A 22,362-nucleotide genomic window follows, 5' to 3' on the forward strand; every position below is an offset into this window, starting at 1 on the left:
TATAATGGATATAAGTCTAGCCTTGGGATCAGTCAGTCCTAGGTTCTATACCTACTTCCTAGTTGTGTGACCACGTGCATTTCACTTATCCTCTTCGTATTCCAATTTCCCTGACTGCAAAATGGTCATAGTAATACCTGTAATATCCACATCCCAAGATTGTTGTGAGCCACAAATTATATGATGTAATAACATAATTGACAACATTCAATTATTACATAACTGTCAATAGATGAAGTTGGAACATTACAGAGATTCTATCCATATTCCTGTAGAAATGTGAGGAAAAGGAATGCCCTGAGGAAGGAGTGCCACAGGGATTAGAGCCTGGAGGTGGCAACCTGGGAGCATTTTGACAATGTTGTCAGCTTGGAGGACTGTGAAGTGGTAAGAATAGGTATGCCTCATCTCCATCTTGGTGGATCAGAGCCCTAGTCACTATGGGCTAGCTTCAAATCAAGAAGTCAGAAGTAGGACCAAAGGATAGGGGTTACAGGGGGTAGATTTCAAACTTTGTATAGTAATTAGAGTTGTTCAAAAATGGAATGAGCTGCCACAGGAGCTGGTTAACTTCTCATCAATGGAGATCTACAAGCAGAGACTGGATGACTACTTGTTGATTAATCAAGCAAGCAAGCAATAAACAAGTACCTTGTATATGACAAACACTGATGTGGGTGTTGGGGATAAAAATAAATGAGAGTCACCTGCTCTCAAAGACCATTCTAGTCAAGTGAACAAGTATTTATCAAGCACCTACTATATTCCAGGGACCATAATAAGTTCTGGAAACACAAAGAAAGGGAAAATACAGTCCTTGCTCTCAAGAAGCTCACAATCTAATGGGGGAGACAATAGTCAAACAATAGTGTACTAGATAAATTTGAGATTGTCTCAGAAGGGGGGCACTAGCATTAAGGGGGACCAGAAAAGACTTCCTGTAGGAACATTCTTCAAGGGAATTGTTAACAGATAAGTACATACAACATACATGCAAAATAAATTCATAGTGATAAAAGGAGACATTAGTGTTGACCTGAAAATTTGGTTAAAAAAGCAAATATAGCTATATATCTATATCTATCTATCTATATGTATGTATGTATGTATGTATGTATGTATGTACATATTATTTATTCCCTTAAAGCTAGCAGTTATATGATCAAGGAGCTAGAACAAAACTTCTGACTGACTAATACAAGAATGACCAGGCTTAAATCTGTTTTAAGAGATCCAAGAATGTCTGTGTCCCTCAGATTTATGGTCTCTGTATGTGTTTAACTATACCATGAGAAAGAGATTTTCTTAACTGAATAAGTTGTAAATACATTAAGATAAGAGAGTTGACAAACTGTCAATTGAAATTACAACCCAGGATAACTGTTTTCTTAATAACAGTTCTTAATAACAAAATATTAAGATACCAGAAAAATCCCATTATTCAAGACAGTGTCTTGTGTTAAGTGTCTCATAAATTATGCTAAGTCAGCCCCATCTGGCCTTGTTGACATAAGAAGAGGTATTCTCAGAGTTTACTTCGGAGAACAAAGAGACTGTTAGGTCCAGGCTCTTCAGATTGATCAATTCAGGCTCTGGCACTTATTAAAGTTCAAATATGATATTAAATGATTATCACTAGCAATTTTAGTCACCAGGAAAGGTCTCTTGAAGGACATGAGTTGGGCATGGGGGACAGTTTGTGAAAAGGCAAGGAGTCTGCAAATAAAACAGTGTCTTGGTCAGTTAGTAAAGTATATTGCAGACAATATTCATATTTTGGGTTGACCTAGATGACTCCTTAGGCCTCAGCTTTGGGATCTTTTCATTCTACTTCATGATTCAAAATATCTGAATAAAATCAAAGCACTTGGATCATAACATTCCACCAAACAACATGATTCTTAGATTTTTTTCTTTGCAGTAAAATACATTTTAAAATCTAGCCCCTGCATTTCACATGTTCATCTCATAAATTGATAAATAAATTTCTTATATACAGTAAAAAAATTTATAGGCCCTTTATCTTGTCAGTTACTCATACATGTAGTTACCCAAAAGGACATAAAAAATATGGGGGAAGGAGAAAAGAAAAGATTCGATGTTTGGAGGTTAGACGTAGATTTGAATTATCCCCACAAAAATATCTGACTTGCTACTACGGGAAAATCACTCTGAAAAGAAACAGACAGCTCTAGATCTTTCCTAATTAGTAGTAAAATCTCCAGAGCATATTAGATACTCCAGGGACCTTTCTATACTACAGTCCATTTAACTAGGCTTGTCCTCATAGAATCAGGTCTTATTTTAAAGGCAAGTTCCTTGAACCACCGGAGATTTGCTAGTAGGAAGGGCTGATTTGAGTCAATTTGCCCCTCTTTTTCTTCTTCCCCAACTCCTGTTCCTGCCACATTTTTTTTACCCACGTTTGAAAAGAACTCTTTGCCTCCACAGAAGGTACCTCCTATTTTCATCTTCCCTGTTCCTATTAACTACTTTTCATGTCTCTACTCCATGTTCCCCACTTGAAGAATCTTCTCTGGTTGTGAGGTGCTTTTCTGACTTCAGTGTAAGAAAGAGAGATTGAGGATCCCAGAGACAAAAGGGATTACTGAATAGGGTTACATTTATAAAGGGGGATTTGTATTCAGCTTTGTCCTTTTTTAAAAGATCCACTTTCCACAGACTCTGAGCACCATGTTTTCTCCCTTTGGCAGTAGATCCATACAGTTGCTCTAATTACACACACATCTCTTGTATCAGTGTGGTTTGAATTCTCAGTTATGTGCTTTATCATGCACATGTTTAGCAGAAATTTATATTGTCATCTATCTGTTTAACTATCTAATCTACACACTCACATATATTTGCTTGGGGATAGGGTAGGGAGATGTAGGAGGATTATCCACACTTTTCCTCTTTGTGATAAAACTAGTCTGGAGAAGAATGACCGTTTCCTTAATATTTCCTAGCTTTTGGCAAAAGGAAAAGTGAGGTCTGTGTACAGAAGGAGCTGTTCTTCTAGCTTCACTTAGGGGAAAATATACCTATTTCATTCAAGTATGGAAATGATGTCAAGGAGAATCATTGACAGGATAACCTTCAATGTGGAATTCCAGACCAGGCACTTGAAGAAGAAGTAATGCCATTAAGCCTTTTGCCTTCTAGCTCTGGATGTCACATAATACGTTAGGGTCCAACCTTAGGTTTTGCATGGTGGCATGGCAGTCTGATACAGTCCTTCCTCGGGCTCCAAAACCTAGTTTCCTAAGATCAGACATCAGTTCCCAAACTTCCATGTTCTTTCTCAATATCACATACCTAAGGAACAATGGAAAAATAGTGGAACTGTGCTCATCTCATACTAATCTACAGAAGCCACAAATAAACCTATTTACTATCCTGGGAGAATAAGACCTAAGCTTGGATCCTTTATCTGTTTGCTTCTTATCTGTTAGAAAGCTCCTGGAATAATGAATTAGGCAAGAAATAGCTATTTCAGGGCAATGCTGATTCTTCCTCCAACCCCACATTTCACTCTCTTGGTCTTTCATATGATAAGGACCTCACAGCTTTCATTCAGGACTTATAAGCTTTCTTCTTTGTCAAGAAATCCAAGTCTTTCTATTGCCATATCATTCTGAATAGGTCTGACCTCATCTGATCATATAAGCTAAAGAGGATGAAACCTGATTAATACTTGGGTGGAAGACATTAAATACTATTCTGGCAAATTTAAAGAACACTCTGAGGGTTTCTCCTGACTTCTTCTTTCCTTAGAAAAGCTACAGTGGAAGAGAAACCAATTTGTAGGAAATTGTCTGCTCTGACTGGTTCCTATCTGAAGTTGCTCCCCATCTGTAGGATTCTGTTTGACCTTTAAAAATGTCCTCAATTATCATTAAAGGGCTGTCTTATGAGCACTTAGAAAGATAAGCAGTGTTCATGGAGTGAACAACACATTAAGAACTAAAAAGAATGCATTAAAAACTATTCACCAAGAATCTCATTACTATTTGTGACAGGTCTACTCTACTGACATTTTCAGTTTCAAAAAGGAATTATGCAAAAATTTTCATGATACCCTTATGGACAAAGTGGAGAGAGGCAGACTAATACAGTCAGTTTGATTGAGAACTGGTTGAATGATTGGAATCAAATGGTGGTGCAAAAGTATTAAAATCAACATTGATTTGAGATTGGAGCCCTTTTCTTGTGGAAGCCAGGAGACTCTCCTTGGTACTTGAATATTAAACACCCTATCAACTACTTAAGTGAAGGCATAGATGGTATGATTACCAAACTCTTAAGTAACATGTCATGTAGGGGGATTCGTAATATATCACATGGCATAAATAGGATCCAGAAAATCTTGACAAAAATAAAATAGTGAAAGAAATTCTAAATGATGAAAGTGTATAAAGACAAATGTAAAATCCCACATTTAGATCCAAATTATTGGGGGTACAAGAGGACATAGAGTAACAACTGCTCATATTAAAAAAAAGACCTAGGGGTTTTAGAATACTGCAAGGTCAATATTATTCAACAATGCCCAATGGCAACCAATATCTAATACATTATTAGAAACAGTGTTCACGGCATCAGGTATTGTAGCCCCACTGTAGTATTCTTTGGTTGGAATACATAAGGAGCATTTTGTACTTTTGGGAACTATATTTTAAGAAGGACATCATTTCCTGGAGCATGTCCAGACAATTGTGATTATAATGTTGAGAACTACTAGCCCCATCAGATAAGGTTAACTTGAATGATGTGAGAATAACTAAATAGAAGAAGAGAAGACTCATAGGTGGTGGAGAAGACAGGAAACATCTTGTTAAGCAATTTTAAGTGCTATATAATGGAAGAGGAACTTTCTTTCACTTGACACGACACACAGGGCCACATTAGACCAAAAGAAAAGCATATTTATATTAAATATAAATAAAAACTAACAATTTAAGGTATCCAAAATGGATAAAAGTTGCCTCTAAAGGTACTGAGTTACCCATCCCTGAATAAGTATTAAAAACTTGGAGATTTTGTAAAAAACACAAAAATTCTATTGAAGTATATAGATGGGATAAGCTGAGGTCTGAGATTTTATCCAGCTCTGAGACACTGTGCTTTTACTGCTCTTCCTAACATCTCAAAAAAGAAACAGAAGTTGAGACTTTACCTTTTCCTAGACCTACCTTTTTAGTCCTTTTGGAACTGAACATGATCAACCCATTCTCAGGAAGAGGAGGATGCATGATAGAGAGAAAGAGAGCAAGAAGACAGAAAATATGAGACTGAACTAGAATTAGAGGTCAAAATTTTAACACTCAGGCAATTTCCTTATATACATCCCTTCTTTGAAACTTCCTTTTTACTTTTCAGGATATATGATGTTTTTATAATGTAACAAAGAGTTAAAACACTCAAATCTCATTGATTTTAGCTAACTGAGAGCATTATCAAGATGAATATAAACCTTGGACTATGTGTTGATGAAATTTATTCAGCACTTTCAAATACTCACAACTAATGTCTTCTGCTAATAAAACATTTCCACATAGAACTCCTGAGGTTGTGCTTTAATAGACATATAAAATGTGGTTATAATTAGTGGCACTCTTCTGAACAATTAATGTTCTACTACCTGTAAAATATGCCATTTCTTAAGGCAGTTGAACGTATTCTTGACACTCTCATTTTTGTCCACATTTTTAATTCATTTCACCCTTTCTCCATAGATAACCCAAAGAGAACTTATACCACATTAATTGGAATGACCACCAATTATATTTAATGTTATCTAATTTGGTAGCATTTTCTATACATACAGTTCCTAATTTATAAACATATTGTGCTTAGAAGTTCATTTCTGATCCAGTGGTTTGAATTTAGAAGCACTGCCTATAGAAGCAATATTACAATCGGTACTTAAGTTCCCAGTCAAATTCTTGAAAGCCTTTTTAAGTAGGATACACTCTCTGGGAGAAGCAATGAGCAAATCTTAACAAAATCATAATAAATTTAAATAGTGCACTGAAATTGAATAAGAAATTCTGTTTTCCTTGAAATGTTAGTGTTGAAAAATGAATTAATTTGAGGATTAAAAGGTAGATAGATTTTTTTTGTGAAGTTTCTAAGAAGGTTTTCATGGAATTCTCAATCAAGGCTTTAGATGTTGATGGTCCTGGTTTCTCTATCTCATTTTATTTCAAAATACAATGGTTTTACTTTTCCTTAAAACAGATGAAACACTTATACTATTCTTAAGCTTATTGGTTATGATTTGGGAGTCATATAAGAAAGCAAAAAAAAAAAGAAAGAGGAAGAAAGAGGTGACAGAAGGTTAGAGGCAGAGACAAAAAGTCTGAGAAACACAGAGATGGACAGTGTCATAGACAGAAGAAAACTTAATTTTCTCCGTATGTCTGAGAAAGTCACACAAGCTGAAAAGGAAGAAGAACGTTTAAGAAGTGTGTAAGAAAGTCACTGGCTACATAGAAATGAAGTGACCTATAATTGTGAATTTCAGAAGAAAAAAAAAGAAAGCATGATGTGTACATGAAGTTCCTGTGGAGTTACAGAGGAAGTGGAAGGGAAGAAATGCTGATCAGAGAGAGCTCTTTTTACTGGCCAACAGGCAGTGCTGTTTAATTCTTATTTTGAGAGAACATTAAGGTGGGAGTGAGGAGGAGAGCATGCAATTTTCATCCATGCCTTTAGTATGCATGAGGAATTTTTGATCTGAGAGTTCATTACTCTGCCAATTACGAGTGAATTTGAATGGAATCTTAGAGGTTATAAAAGACTTTCACATCTCTTATGGCAATAGAATCTTAGGAAAAACCTAGAATGCATCTATGTCTTAGTAAACAATTCAAAAAAATGAATGAATGAAACTGTCCTGTATTAGTTTCATTACATTCATCCATGTAATATTGATCAACAAAAAGACACTGATGAATATTAAGAAAAAAGAGCTTAGTTCCAGAGAATAAATGACCTCTGAGTGCAAAAGAATTTTGGGGAGAGGGTTCCATTGCCATCTTCTATGTGTGTAATCTGAAGGGAGAGAATGATCCCAGCAATACATGATCCAATTATGGGACTCTTCTAAGGTGGGGCAATTCGCCAAAGTGATCTTGTTTGCTACCTGTTTTTGATATTTTGATGTTTTGAATACTTTTCCATCAGCATAAGTTAATGCCAACTAGTCAATCACTAATGGATAAATAGTCTCTAGTCTCAGGTCTCCTTCCTTCCAAAGTCTCTATGTGAACAAAAATGTAGTGACTATTCTAGAGGCATCATTCTTTTTGCAGAAAGGGCATCATTCAGGTTTCTTAATATTTTGGGTCATTGACCCCATGGAAATCTGGTGAAACCTATGAACCATTTCTCAAAATAATGTCTTTAAATGCATAAAATAAAATATAGAGAACTACAAAGTAAACTGAATACAATGAAGTAAGGTTATCAAGATATTTTTAAATGAGTTCATAGATTAAAAACTCTTGCTACAGAGGGTTGCAGGCTCAGCAACAATGAGAATATCATAGATGCAGGTTTTAGAGTTATAAGGTTCCTTTTCTGTTGGTTTTCCCACTCAGAGATTGGCTCCCTTTTTAAGGAATCACATGAGGATTCCATAAGCCAAAAGCAATCTGATGTAAACTACAAGTATACGTGTATTCTTCAAAGGAAGTTCCCTAAGACTTTGACCCTTAGTAATGGATACAACCTATGGTGGATCTATCTGAAGATTGTCCTCATGTAAAATATTGTGATCACTGAGAGCCGACATAGTTTTCAGAAGAGAAGGCAATATCAAATTGCCTTTATTTGCCTTTTGGAAAGGGTAACTAGACTTGTGGATCAGGGACATATTGTAGACAAAATACACTTAGATCTCAGTAAAGCATCTGAAAGAGTCTGTGATGTTATTCTTCTGGATAAGATGGAAAAACTGACCAAACATTTTTACTGCTAGATGAATTCAGAACTGATTGAACAACTAGATGCAAAGACTAATCTCTAATGGGTTCATGTGATTTAGGAGGCAGGTCTTAAATTGAGTGGTCAAAATCCTGTCCCTGCTCTATTCCAAACATTATCAATGATTTGGATAAAGACATAGGTGGTAGTTATTGTTCAGCTTTTCATTTGTGTCTGACTCTTTGTGATTCCATGGGCCACTTCACACACACACAGCATGGAAGAAATACGGCTATGCCACAGGATATGTGGAAAGTTTTGTGATCTTATTGACTACAATCCAAAGGAGTCAGCAAGGTCGTTCAGATGGCAAAAGATCTGCTCTTCTAGGCTGCATTATGAAAGTATAACCTTCAGAATTAAGAATTTGAAAGTTTCTCTATACTTTCCTATTCAGGCCATATCTTGTGTATTATATTCCATTCTGGATGGCATATTTTTGAAAAGACATTGAAAACTTGAGAAGCAGAGCAACCTAGATGATGAATGAACTATAAATTACACTCAAAGAGCATTGCTGGGCAAGATCACTGCTTCAGTGATCAGAGCAAGTGACAAAATCTTCCTCTTCCTGAAACCTACTAGAATCAGAAATTTACATTTCATTCTCAGTTGGTTTCATTTCCATGAGCTGTGGTACAGCTCTCTTACCTGCTTGATTCATGTCTGTTCGGTTTGATAAATAAAACAAAATTTAAAAGTTTAAGCAGCGGTGGGGAACTTGTAGACCTTAAGGTCACATGTAACCCCCTACATCCTCAAGTGTGACCCTTTGACTAAATCCAGACTTCATAGAACAAATTCCCTTAATAAAAGAATTTGTTCTGAAAAATTTGGACTCTGTCAAAAGGCCACACCCAAGGATCTAGAATGCCACATATGGCTTCAGGTTCCCCATTCCTGGGTAAGGGTATAGAGATCTAGATGACTGGCTTTTTTTCAGGATCTAGGGAAAATGGATCTTTTATTTGGAAACTCCCCACATTTTCTAAAAATTTAATAACAGAGAAAGGAATACAGAGTGATCAAAGAGGTATCAGCTAAATGACTACTTTTGTTCCTCAACTTCTCTGAGAGTTCACAATCTAAAAGGAGAGTCAATGGATAAACTATATACTCTCAAGTTTTATTCAGAGTAGATAGAATGTAATGTCGAAAGAAGGAACTGGAAATGGGGGATGAGGTTGAGGTGGGGATGCCCTCTTGCAAAAGGTCAGATTTGAGCTCAGTTTCAAAGGAAGCCAAGGAAGTCAGGAAATAGAGACAAGCAGAGAGAATATTGAAGACATTAGAGACAACAAGTGAAAAGGCACAAATTCAGGAGATGAAGTGTCATGTGCAAGGAACAGGAATAAAGCCAGGATCTTTGGATCATAGAGAAGATGAAGGAGAGTAAGATGTAGTAATACTGACACCAATACTTGTACTAGCTGTAGTATAAGAGTTTACATTTGTAAGTACTTTTAAGTTTTACAATGTACAAATGTCTCATTTTATCCTTAAAACAACCCTGGGAGGTAGATGCTATTACTATCCACATTTTAGAGATGAGGAAACTGAGACACAGAGATGTTAGGTGATTTGTTCAAGATCACACACAATATTACAGGAGCTCCTGGTAGCGTCTTATTATCACGGCATTTACAGGAAAGAGTCAGAAGGAGAATTGCTAGTAAGTGTTTAAGACTAAATCAGAACTCTGGACGTATTGACTCCAAGTTCATTTGTACCACCAGAAGACTGAAAACATAGGAAGGAGTTGTGTTTTAAAGGTTGCAGTTAGCTGGCATTGTTCCAAACAAAATAACTGAGACCAATGGGTATAGACTATAGAGTGAAAGATTTCATCTCAGTAATACAACTGTCCAGCAAAGGAACTGCTTCCTTATGAAGAGGTGCATTACTTATCACTGGAAGTGTTCAGTGGCCACCACCAGAGAAGCTGTTGATGATTGGGTGGGGGATTATACTAAGTAATCTTGAAGTATCTTCTAACGCTGAAATTCTATAATCCTATAGGTTACATCCCAACATTAAGGGAGTGTTGGCTACTTTCTAAAGAAGGAAAGAATATGGGCCAAACTAATAAGACCTGGGTAACAGAATTCCTCCTCCTTGGACTTACTGATGACCCTCAGACCCAGTTGCTGCTCTTTGTAGCATTCCTGGTGGTCTACTTGGTTACTGTGCTTGGGAACCTGCTCCTCATCTCCCTGGTTCTAACTGACTCACAGCTTCATATAGCCATGTACTTTTTTCTGTGCAACTTGTCTACAGCTGACCTCTGTTTCTCTACTACCATTGTTCCCCAAGCCCTAGTCCATATGATTTCCAGGAGAAAGTTCATTTCCTTCATGGGCTGTGCAGCTCAGCTTCTTTTCATCCTCCTTTTTGGATGTACAGAATGTGCATTGTTAGCTGTGATGTCCTATGACAGGTACTTAGCTATTTGTGACCCCATGCACTATCCTCTCGTCATGACATGGAAGGTGTGTATCCAGTTTGCCTTAGGATGCTGGGTCAGTGGCATACTAGTGTCCATGGTGGATACAGCATTCACACTACAACCTCCATATCAGGGAGAAAATAGGATCCCTCATTTCTTTTGTGAGCCCCCAGCTCTCCTAGCCCTGGCATCTGCAGATACCCATAGCTCACAGATGGCCATTTTCCTCATGGGTGTGGTGATTCTTCTTGCACCTGTGACCCTGATCTTGGTCTCCTATGGATGTATAATAGTGACTGTGGTCAGAATGAAGAAAACCTCAGGGAGACTCAAAGCATTCTCCACCTGTGGCTCCCACCTTCTTGTTGTTATCTTTTTTTATGGGTCAGCCATAATTTCCTATATGACACCCAAGACTGCTAAGGAACAAGGCAAGCTGGTGTCTGTGTTCTCTGCAGTGATAACCCCCATGCTTAATCCCCTCATCTACAGCTTAAAGAATAAAGATGTGAAGAGGGCACTCAGAAATGCAGTTATTAAGGGACCACCAGGGAGATTCTGATATTATAATCCTTGTTTGTCTCTATCCCTCACCTTGAAAGCTTACTGTGTACTCCATACTTTGGAAGAAACGCCTTTTTCCTTGACGCTAGGGATACAGAACACTGGAGGACAATTTGCCTTGCTCTCAACTTTTAGATACAATTTTTGTATATAGTCTCCCGCATTATGTCTTCAATCACGGAGAGAGATGTGAGCAAATGTATCAATCATTGTGGAGAACTGGGTGGTTTTTCTCATATGGGAGACTGAAATGAATACTGTGAATATGGCATCATAATGACCCTTGGAAATTCTTCACTAAACTTTAAACTTTTGAATTGAAGTGAAGTAGGTATGATGGAAAGATTTTTGAAATAAGAGGCAGTCAGTCATTTGGAAAGCTGTAGAGGAGTTGAGAAACAAAAAAGCTAACTTGATCTTAGACTGCCTGCCATTAATATGTACTGAAAAAATGTGCACATTTACACTTACATTGTACTCTGAAATAGAGTGGAACTTCTGTCGTAGTAAGATACCTTCTGGAGTACTTTGTTCTGTATCTAATGCAAAACTGAGAAAGACATTTCAAAGTGAAAGGGTGTCCTGAGGAAGGTGACCAAGATAATGGAAGGACTTAAAAACATGCCATGGTTGAATCATTATTAGAAAGTTGAATAACAGAGGTACTCTCATTCAACCTTTACCTGAGAAAGACAACCTCTCTAAACATTTGTTAGAAATGTCAAGTATAAAAAGTCTCAGACTAAGTAGGTAATCAGTAAATAATTGTGAGGTATTTTATGGAGGGTCAAGAAATTGCAATTCAGGACACAGCACTGCCTTTTCCTACAAGGGTCTCCAGAGAGGGGAGTTAGGACAGGGGTTATATAAAATCAGAAAGAATGGGTAGATAGACAGATGGAATAGCTGGTAAAACCACAGAATCAATTTAAGCTACCTCTAGCCAGCTGAAGCTGGCTGCTGATCTAGCCCCGTAGCAGGGTCACCTCTGTCATAAACAGTACAGTCAAATAATAGCAAGCAATGTTGATAAAAGATTTAAAGAACAAGTTGGAGCCTTGGAGATATCTCTAACTTGGAAACAAGGGAGGTTAGTAACTGATGATCAGAGAAAGCTAGAAGCTCAGTTTCCCAGGGGTTGACAGAAGTTGTCAGTCACTGCTTGAAGATCACCAGTAATAGGGAATCTACTACATAATAAGGAAACCTATTGTACTTCTACATAATTCTAATTATTAGGAATTATTTTTTTTTTCTTAATGAGCTAAAGAGTTTTCTCTGAAATTTCCTACAACTACCTCTAACTGCCTCCTGAGGCCAAGCAGAACAGGTCTAAAACTGTATCCATAAGCAAGAGAAGGGAACATGTATTTATTAATATAGCAAGTGCTATGCTAAATGCCTCAGAAATATTATGTCAATTGATCCTCACAACAACTCTGTGAAATAGGTGCTATTATTGTCCCGTTTTGCCATTGAGTAACCTGGGGAAGACAGATTAAATGATTTGTCCAGAATTGAATAACAGAATTAGGAAGTACCTGAGGCTGAATGTGAACCCAAGTGTTTCTGACTTCAGACCCAATATGCACTCCACAGAACCGTAAATTACTTGTATGAAACCTTTATTGTCCTTAACACTGATCACTTCAATTCATTCTGAGACTTAGAACTCATTATTCTTACCAAAGGGCCATAACTTATTTATTCATCTTCAGTTATGTATCCTTGTTGTTCCTTTTCACTGCTTTTATTTTATAAATTTAATTGTCAGTGACTGACCTATGAATCCTTTCCACATCCCCAGGCCCCAGCAGATTTCTTCTTTTTTTCCTCATCAGAATAATTTCTAAAAATGTCTTTGGAATTTAACTTTTTGGAACTTCTCATTTGTCTAGAGCTGAATTTTGTACAATTTTTCCTATATACTCTTGATGGGAGACTGTTCATCTCCTGAACTCCCTAGTATATATGACATCCAAGTCACTTTCCTTTGCCCTGTTTATAATGAACTGTACAATGGGGCTGTCTTTCTCCACTGACTCCTATAATATCTCTTGCAACACGCTCTTTTTCCAAAGGGAGAAATCAGTAGAAAATATCACTTTTTTTTTTTTACTATTTAAATCAGAAATTGATCATTAAGGCAAGTCAATAATTTGTGAACTGCTGTGATTTTGGCAGATAATATGCCAAAGCTCAAGAAAATATGCAGATACTTCATATCCTCACCACTAATGCAGCAAACATACCTATATCATACTTCCCCGGCTCCCTGGATATCTGTTTCCTGAATTTCTTATCTTTTGTCTCTTTCTGGCTGAATCATTTTTTATTATATTATTACTTCTGTTTCTTCTTCTCTTTATCCTGACCCCAATGTTCTCTACCTTTTCCCCTCTTAAAACCTTCTTTCTATTTCCTCAAATAACTACTTCTTTTTCACTGGCAATGTCACTATGTTGCTAGGTGCTGGGAGTGCAAAGATAAAACAAAATAAAAAATGGTCTGGAAGACAATAGACCAAAGCCTCCTCTTCACATCTCAGTATCCTTCAGAATCTGTATTTGTGCTCCATTTTTTCTCTGGAAAAAAAAAAGAAATCCCATGTTTTCCATATACCTTTCTTTTATAAAGGTATAGAAAAGCTCCAGTGCACCAAAGCTACTCAAGTTCAGTTTCACACACAGTATACTGAAGTTCTATAGCTCTGCAATTCATCAATTTCCCCTAGTCACAGTTGCTCAAATTTACAGCCTCATAGTCACCTTGAAGTTTTCTTAAAAATGCATGCGTTTTCACATTTCACCATTGGGGTGTGTAGCACCAATGTGATATTCATAGCTCCTACCACAGTCATGTATATCTTGGTGCAATTCTGAATCATGAAATACCATAGACCTTCCACATGGAAGGCAGAACCAAAAAATTTATTTAGACATCAAAAAGCCAAATCCATCACAGTAATAAAAATCTATACACAATAACCATGCAGAAAACACCACCATTCCCAAGCCTTCACCCTACTAGGTTTCCCACAAACAAGGTCCATTAATCAAATCACAAGCAAACTCCCTTAAACAAAATTTAAAAAACAAGCTCTTTCACTCACTCTAGCCATCTGTCTGTTTGCCTGCATCCTTCCTAGCTTTGACTGCTCTCAGTACTAACTTCCTCTTAGTACTATCTTCCTTTCAGCTGTACTCTAGCTTGGTCTCTTCCTGCTCCACCCTTCCTGTTCCACCCATTCAGCAAACTGTTCCCACCACAGGCTCCATATGACTCAGACTCACGTAATTCGAGTTTTCATGTGACCCAAACAGGTCACATGGACCTATTAATGAATATGAAAGATCTCTCCATTTAAATTACCACTACAGAGAGCAAAATTGCCTTTGATGAATTGGAAGGGAAGAGTATGAAGTTTTTAAAATTATGATCAGTAGGGGGGCAGATTCAAGATGGCAGAATAGAAGTACTGACTCTAAATAAATTCTAGAGCAGAAAAAGCCACAAAATGAAGGAGTAAAACAGATTTCCAGCCAAAGGCACCCAGGAAGGCCAACAGGAAAGGTCTATCACACTGGGCTGGGAGCAGAGCACAGCCCAGCATTGGCCTTGGAGCAAAGCATGTATAGGACTGGAGCAAGCTTCAGGGCTCAGAATCATGGGCAGTGCATGCATTTCACAGATTTCTCAACCCACAAATGCCAAAGCAGTTTCAAAGGTCAGTGAGAAAGCTCTTTCACCTGGGTGAGAAGGGGACAGAGTCTGGCCCTAGCCACAGTCCCAGGGTGGTGGAAATCACTGCTGCATAGCATCCATTTTTGGAGCCCTCAGCCTAAAGATCCTGGGGGAATCAAGCAGCTGATCTGGGTCTCAGCCCTGAGTGGCAGTCTTGGAATGAGGAAGAGCACTGGCATGGTGGAGCTGGTGGTGGAGCTGGTGGAAGCTCTGGAGAGGAATTCTACTCACAGACCCTGGGCAGAAAAGCTTGTGACTGCTTCCAGACCAGAGTGCAGGCCAGGAGAGGGGTAGACTCCTCTCCCTGATTGTGCCACTTCAGAGGAGCTGAGAACTTACTGGTCCCTAGAGTACACCCTCCACTTGACAAAGGACTCAAAAGTGAAGTAACAGGCTGGGAAAATGCCCTAAAAAGGGAAAAAAATAAGATTACAGAAGGTTACTTTCTCAATGAACAGGTATTTTCTTCCATCCTTTCAGATGAGGAAGAACAAGGCATACCATCAGAGGAAGGCATCAAAGTCAAGCCTTCTGCAAGCAAAACCTCCAAAAAATATGCAGTGGTCTCAGGCCATGGAAGAGCTCAAAAGAATTTTGAAAATCAAGTAAGAGAGGTGGAGGAAAAATTGGGAAGAGAAATGAGAATGATGCAAGAAAATCATGAAAAGCAAATCAAGAGCTTGCTAAAAGAGATCCAAACAAATGCTGAAGAAAATAACACCTTTAAAAATAGATTAACCCAAATGGCAAAAAAAGGCAAAAAGTCAGTGAGAAGAAGAATGCTTTAAAAACCAGAATTGGCCAAATGGAAAAAGAGGTTCAAAAGCTCATTGAAGAAAAGAGTTCTCTAAAAATTAGAATGGAGCAGTTGGAAGCTAATGTCTTTATGAGAAATCAAGAAATTACAAAACAAAACCAAAAGAATGAAAAAATAGAAGACAATGTGAAATATCTCACTGAATAAACAACTGACATGGAAAACAGACCCAGGAGAGACAATTTAAAAATTATGGAGCTACCTGACAGCCATGGCCAAAAAAAGAGCCTAGACATCATCTTTCATGAAATTATGCAGGAAAATTGTCCTAATATTCTAGAACTAGAGAGCAAAATAAATATTGAAAGGATCCACCAATCACTTCCTGAAAGAGATCTGAAAAGAGTAATTCCTAGGAATATTGTAGCCAAGTTCCAGAGTTTCTAGGTCAAGGAGAAAATATTGCAAGCATCCAGAAAGAAACAATGCAAGTATTGTGGAAATACAATCAGGATAACACAAAATCTAGCAGCATCTACATTAAGGGATTAAAGGGCTTGGAATATGATATTCTAGAAGTCAAAAGAACTAGGGTTAAAACCAAGAATCACTTACCCAGCTAAGCTGAATATAATACTTCAGGGGGGGAAATGGTCATCCAGTGAAATAGAGGACTTTTAAGCATTCTTGATGAAAAGACCAGAACTGAGTAGAAATTTGACTTTCAAACACAAGAATCAAGAGAAGCATGAAAAGGTAAACAGGAAAGAGAAATCATAAAGGGACTTACTAAAGTTTAACTTTTTACATTCTGACATGGAAAGATAATATTTGTAACTCTTGAAACTTTTCTCAGTATTTGAATAGTTGGAGAGATTATGTACATACATACATGCATACATACAAACACACTCTCACACACACATAGAGAGAGAGACACACACATACACAGAGAAAGATAGAGAGACAGACAGACAGACAGAGAGACAGAGAAAGCACAGGGTGAGTTGAATAGGAAAGGATGATATCTAAAAACATAAAATTAAGGGTTGAGAGGAATATATTGGGAGGAGAAAGGGAGAAATGGAATGAGGCAAATTATCTCTTATAAAAGAGGCAAGAAAAAACTTTTTCAATGGAAGGGAAAAGGGGGTAGATGAGAGGGAAAAAGTAAAACTTACTCTCATATTTGACTTAAGGTGAGAATAACATGCACATTCATTTTGGTATGAAAGTTGATTTTACACTATGGAAAAGTAGGGGAGATGGGGATAAGCGGGTAAGGGCGGGGATGATAGAAGGGAGGGCAAATGGGAAGAGGGAGCAATTAGAAGTAAGCACTTTTGGGGAGGGACAAGGTCAAAAGAGAGAACAGAGTAAATGGGGCACAGGATAGGAAGGAGTTAGTCTTTCACAACATGACTATTATAGAAGTCTTTTGCTTAACTATGCATGTATAGCCTATATTGAATTGCTTGCCTTCTCAGTGTGCATGTGTGGGGAGGGAGGAAGGGAAAGAAATTGAAACTCAAAGTTTTAGGAACGGAAGTTGAGAATTGCTTTTGCATGCAACTGGGAAATAAGAAATACTTTAATGGGGTATAGAAATCTATCTTGCCCTACAAGAGAAGAGACAAGATGGGGATAAGGGAAGGGAAGAGTATGATAGAAGGGAGGGCAGATTCGGGGGAGAGTGGACAGTGTCTTGGGGTGGGAGGAGGGGAGAGATGAGGAGAATATTTGGAACTCAAAATCTTGTGCAAATGAATGTTGAAAACTAAAAATAAATAAATTTTAAAAATTATGGTCAACACATAGAAAAGGGGTTGGGGAGGTGATACTTAAGAGAGTATAAAGTGTATTCTGAAGCATTTTGTGCTAGCCTCTAAGTCCATGATTAACATTTTCTTGACATTTTTTTTTGGTTTAAAAATCTTCCACATTGAATTCCTTTAATTCTTTAAATGTATGAAGCATATGACATCAACAACAGTAGCCCCTTACACACTGATTATGGGCACTGTTATTGCATCTTTAAAAGGGAGTAGAATCTTGAGGAGTTGCAGTTTAGCTATCATCTATGAGGAGTCCATGAGAGGACAAAGAGTGTCATTCTGAGGAACTGAGAATTAATTGTGATGATTGTAAATAGACTTTTAGAGCAGAGAGACAGGTGAAAGAGAACTTCGTTCCCGAAAGAACTGAGTTTAAAATTTAGCTAACAAACAAATCCTATTAATTCTTGCTGAACTGGTAAGCAGGCAGGCAGGCATTACTGCCAGTCCCCCATCCTTTTTATTGCCCCACCCCTATATTTGTCTTGGCAGAGTGTCCCCTGGATTTCTCATCTGGGACATTATTTTCTTGACCCCCTTCTATCTGAGAGAATAGTTTCCTTTCAATGTTAACTGTGAGGTGAAGGTCATCACGGCAGTGTCTCGCTCACCAATAGTGATTGTTAACCCCTTGTAAGTCTAGCAGTATTCCTAGTAAAAATATTCTTAGTCTTTTCTCTTCTTTAGATATGAACCACCAACCAGTGAATACTGGTAACGCAACATCTTTAAATCTCCATCCCTTTGGGGTTTTCACAGTCACTCACATGGAGGGAAAGAGAAAGGAGAAGAAAGTAGGAAGGGAACAAGCATTTATTAAGTGCCTACTATGTGGTTTCTCCTTTTCCTTCTCCTTCTCCATCTCTTTGTGTCCCACTCCTTTCATTGTTACCTTCTAATTCTTATGTTTTGAGTGGATATGATAACACTATACTGGTGATCCTATTCTACCAAGCATCTCAAAGACCTCTGTCGGTCCTCCACTCTTTGTGTTGTCAATTATGTAAAGGGTAAGGGATGAGTCCTTAGAGGGGAGATAGTATTAGCATAACATTGAAGAAAGCAGTTGAAATAACATTGAGGTGGAAAGAAACTTATTCTGCCATAGCATTATCAGTGCTTCCATGTAGCCTGGGTTTATAATAGTTGGTGTTTGATTCTTAAATCTCATACTGTGCCCTGCTCTGATGAGATCACATCTAGCATACTGAGCTTGAACTTATGGGAGACAGGAACAATAGACAGTAAAGAAGAAAATGTCTGTAAATGAGTTCTTTACCTGGAGTCCATTAACTTGTTAAAAAAAAAAAACAAACCCACAACACAATTTGATAACGCTATGTTAATATAATGGCTTTTCTTTATAACATTACGGATTTTATTTTATGTATTTAAGAATATTATTCTGAGAAGGGGTCCATAAGTTTCATCAGACTGCCAAAGGGCAATATTATATTGAAACAGTGAAGAATCCTTGCTCTAGATTAACTGCAACGATTCAGATTTGAACCAGAGCTCCTTCAGCCAAAACAAAATGTCCTAAATACTAGGGTCAGTTGAAGTAATTGGTGGTGTTTGGCCTGGAGAAGAGAAAACTTCCAGATAATATGACAGCTCTCTTCAATTATTTGAATTGTTGAAGATTTGACTTATTATTTTTGGATAGAGAAAGGAGAACTAAGGCCAGGGAGCGGATGGAAGCAGGCAAGCTTAGTATAAAGAACTTTCTAAGAATTCTAGTTGTCTAAAGAGTAGAATGGACTGCCTCATAATGTAGTGAGTTGCCTTTCACTAGAGGTTTTGGATGGCATTGGAAAAAAGTTCAGACTTCAAGTGACTAAATGCTTTCTCCAGGATTTCCAGTTTTCTGATTATATGATTCTGTGTTTAACACAAGATTTATAGTGTACCTGTGAAAAATCTTTTAGCTTTATATATACACACATATATACTCACAAAGGCAAAATTGCAAGTTTTTAGACTCAACAGATAAGAAATTGTCATAGAAAAAAAATCTCACAAATAGTGCATATATCACGCAGAATATATCATTAATCTTCAGTCTTTTCTTTTTGGTACCTTCTTCCCTGCTGCCTATAAATAAATCCATATCTCCCCCATTCTTTGAAAACTGAGAGAAATGATTATTAATAACCAATTATGAGGGATTGGTAAGCTTTTTCCCTGTCTTTTATCCTTGCCTGAAGTCCAGACTTCTAAGGACATTACTGAGCTCTGCCAAAAATTTATCCCACCTAGACCATCTTACGTACATAAATTCCTGCCCATTGTGTTCTATTCAGGTTTGGGGAGGGATACATTTTTTGATTAGATTGCTCAAGGCTGGGCAATTTAAAAATAAATGACACAAAGTTCGATCTCCTGGCCCTTCATTAGAATGGCTCCATCTCCCGTTGTGATATTCATTCTTCTCATTGTTAACCAGCCAGAGCTGATTGCCATTCTCAGAAACACCCACTCTTCCAAGGATCTATAAACTGTGAACCCACTTCCATGAGTTGACTTTGGTCCAAGAGAGCCCTATGACCCTTCCTTTTGTTAATGAAATGCTAGCATTATATTACCCAGAAACTGTTTCTGGAACTTTTTAAATGTCACAAAATAAAAAACAAAAACTTTGAACTTGACCCTACTATGCTCTCAATTTATTGTGCTATATATTTCCTTCCCTAAAAAGCAAAACTCCTGGAAAATGCCATCTATACTTGCTTTCACTTTCCTGTGCTTACTCATTTCTCTGCTACCCACTTAGATCATTATTCAGATAAAATTGTTGTATCAGAAATGACAGTGGGAACAGTGTACCTTAGTTCAAATATTGCCTCTGTCAATGCCTCACTGATCTCAGGCAAGTCCTTTAAGCTCTATAGTCCTCAATTTCTTTCTCCATAAAATGAGTGGGACTAAACTAGATCAATGGTTGGTAAACTATGGTTCACAGCCCAATTTTGGTCTGCCACATATTTTTAAATGGCCTCTGAGCTAAGAGTGGTCATTGCCTTTTTAAATAGTTGAAAAAAATCAAAAGAATAATGTTTCATGATGTGAAAATTATATCACATTCAAATGTCAGTGTCCATAAATAAAATCTCATTGAAAACACTGCTGTGCTCAATCATTTAGCTTATTCATTTTCGTATTGTCCATGGTTCCTTTCTCATACTATGGCAGAATTGAGTAGTTTAGGGCAATATTCTGTGTGACAGTCTCATCTCTTCACACTGCTGCTTAGTACATTACAAATCATAGTGAGGTAGTTATCACTCAACAGCATTTCAAGTGCCATGTTTATCACTGCATGATGACTTTCTTACAGCATACACCTATCATGTTAAAATATGAAAAACAGACAAAAGTAGACTTCTGATGTCATGTTTTTAAGGTATAGTGGCATGTGGATTTGCAATCAAAATGGATGGCAAAGTGTTGTGCTTATTATGAAATGACAGTACAGCTGTGCTAAAAGAATATAATACATGCAAACATTACTGGATTAACCATGTTATATTTCAAACTGACAGGAAAACAATGACCAAAGAATTGGATAATTTAAAAAGGAATAATTATCACAGCAAAATTTCTTGACAAATATATAATATGAAAATGAGACTGCAAACAAAGTAAGTTTCTGTTTATTAGCCAAACAAGGAAAGTCATTTATGAAGGTTATTGTTGTTCAGTGATGTGTGATTCTTCATGACCCTGTTTGGAGTGGTTTGCCATTTCCTTCTCCAGCTCTTTTTACAGATGAAGAAACTGAGGCAAACAGAGTTAAGTGAATTGCCTAGGGTCACCTAGCAAGTGAGTGTCTGAGTTCAGATTCGAACCCAGGAACATGCGTCTTCCTGTCTCTCTATCCACCACATCACCTAGCTGCTCCTCATCAATGAGAAGTTCTTTAAGTCATATTTGATTAAAGCAAACTACAAACTTTCCCTGTTTCACAACTTCAAAGGAAATAAATGTGTCACATATGAAGTATGTACAGAGGATCTCATAAAACAATAAGAAAGAAGCCCCATACAACTAACACTGGAGTACTGTAATATTTAGAGTTCTCATCTCTACTCTCAAGTGACTCCATGTGCCTCTGGAGTAAGAATTTTAAAAAGTTCTCAAGCTTATGGCTTGAGGTCCAATTACATGGATTTCATATGACTGAGACTGCCTAAATCTTGCCACTTCATGAGGAGTGACAAATAATGAACTGCTTGACCATTAAAGAAGATAGGAGATTAAAAACTCAATCAGGGCAAAAAAAAACTTTCCATATACAGCATTTAGAGCAATAGGCTAAATTTGAAAGGAATGTAAGGGCATGGTGAAAAGAGGACAAGAAACTCAGCTGAGACTAGTGCTCTGCCCCTTCCCCCTATTAATCAGGACAGGAACCCAGGCCAAGTCAATCGCTGTACATGCAGTTTTGAGTTAACTGCTCTAAAAATTGGTCTTTACAACCACTTAGAAAAGAAACACATCAACAGATCTCTCCTAATGAGTACAATATCCTCTAGAGCATATTTGCTCTAGAGGCCATCTCTCATCATAGCCCATTAAATTTGTACTATCCTCAAAGAATTTGCTCTTACTTGAAAGGTACATCTTCTGAACCATCAAGGAGATTTCCTTGTGGGAAGGGGGAATGTGAACCAGATTTTCATTCTTCTCTCCCCTTCTCCCTAACTCTTCTTCCTAACTCTTCGTCCTGGAACTTTACATATAAAATATGTTTTCTGCCTTCCAGTAAAGATCCCTGTGCTATCCACCTAGCCCAGTGGTTATTTCTCATGCATCTGTTCTGTGTTGTGCATTTGGAGTGGCTTCACTGACTATGAGATCCTTTCCTGGTCTTTTCTGAATTTCAGGTGAGAAAGCAAGGGTTGAAATCCAGATGAGCAAAAGAGGAAGGGGTGACTAAAAAAGGAGAAGTTTGATCTTGAATGTTTCAAGGGAATTTATGTTCAGTACCTTCTTGATTTTGTCCTTTTGATTCAAAATCCCTC

General features: G+C 37.5%; 1 protein-coding gene across 1 annotated transcript; it reads left to right on the forward strand.

The window, feature by feature from the left end:
- The first annotated feature begins 9,108 nt into the window (after nt 1-9,108).
- LOC140518356 (olfactory receptor 2D2-like) lies at nt 9,109-11,000 on the forward strand. The gene is made up of 2 exons (XM_072630463.1): nt 9,109-9,138; nt 10,062-11,000. The coding sequence occupies exon 2, from the start codon at nt 10,065-10,067 to the stop codon at nt 10,998-11,000; it is 936 nt and encodes a 311-aa protein (XP_072486564.1). The 5' UTR covers nt 9,109-9,138; nt 10,062-10,064.
- Nucleotides 11,001-22,362: the final 11,362 nt, after the last annotated feature.

This window comes from Notamacropus eugenii, chromosome 1 (genome assembly GCF_028372415.1).
Source record: "Notamacropus eugenii isolate mMacEug1 chromosome 1, mMacEug1.pri_v2, whole genome shotgun sequence".
Classification (NCBI taxonomy): Eukaryota; Metazoa; Chordata; class Mammalia; order Diprotodontia; family Macropodidae; genus Notamacropus; species Notamacropus eugenii.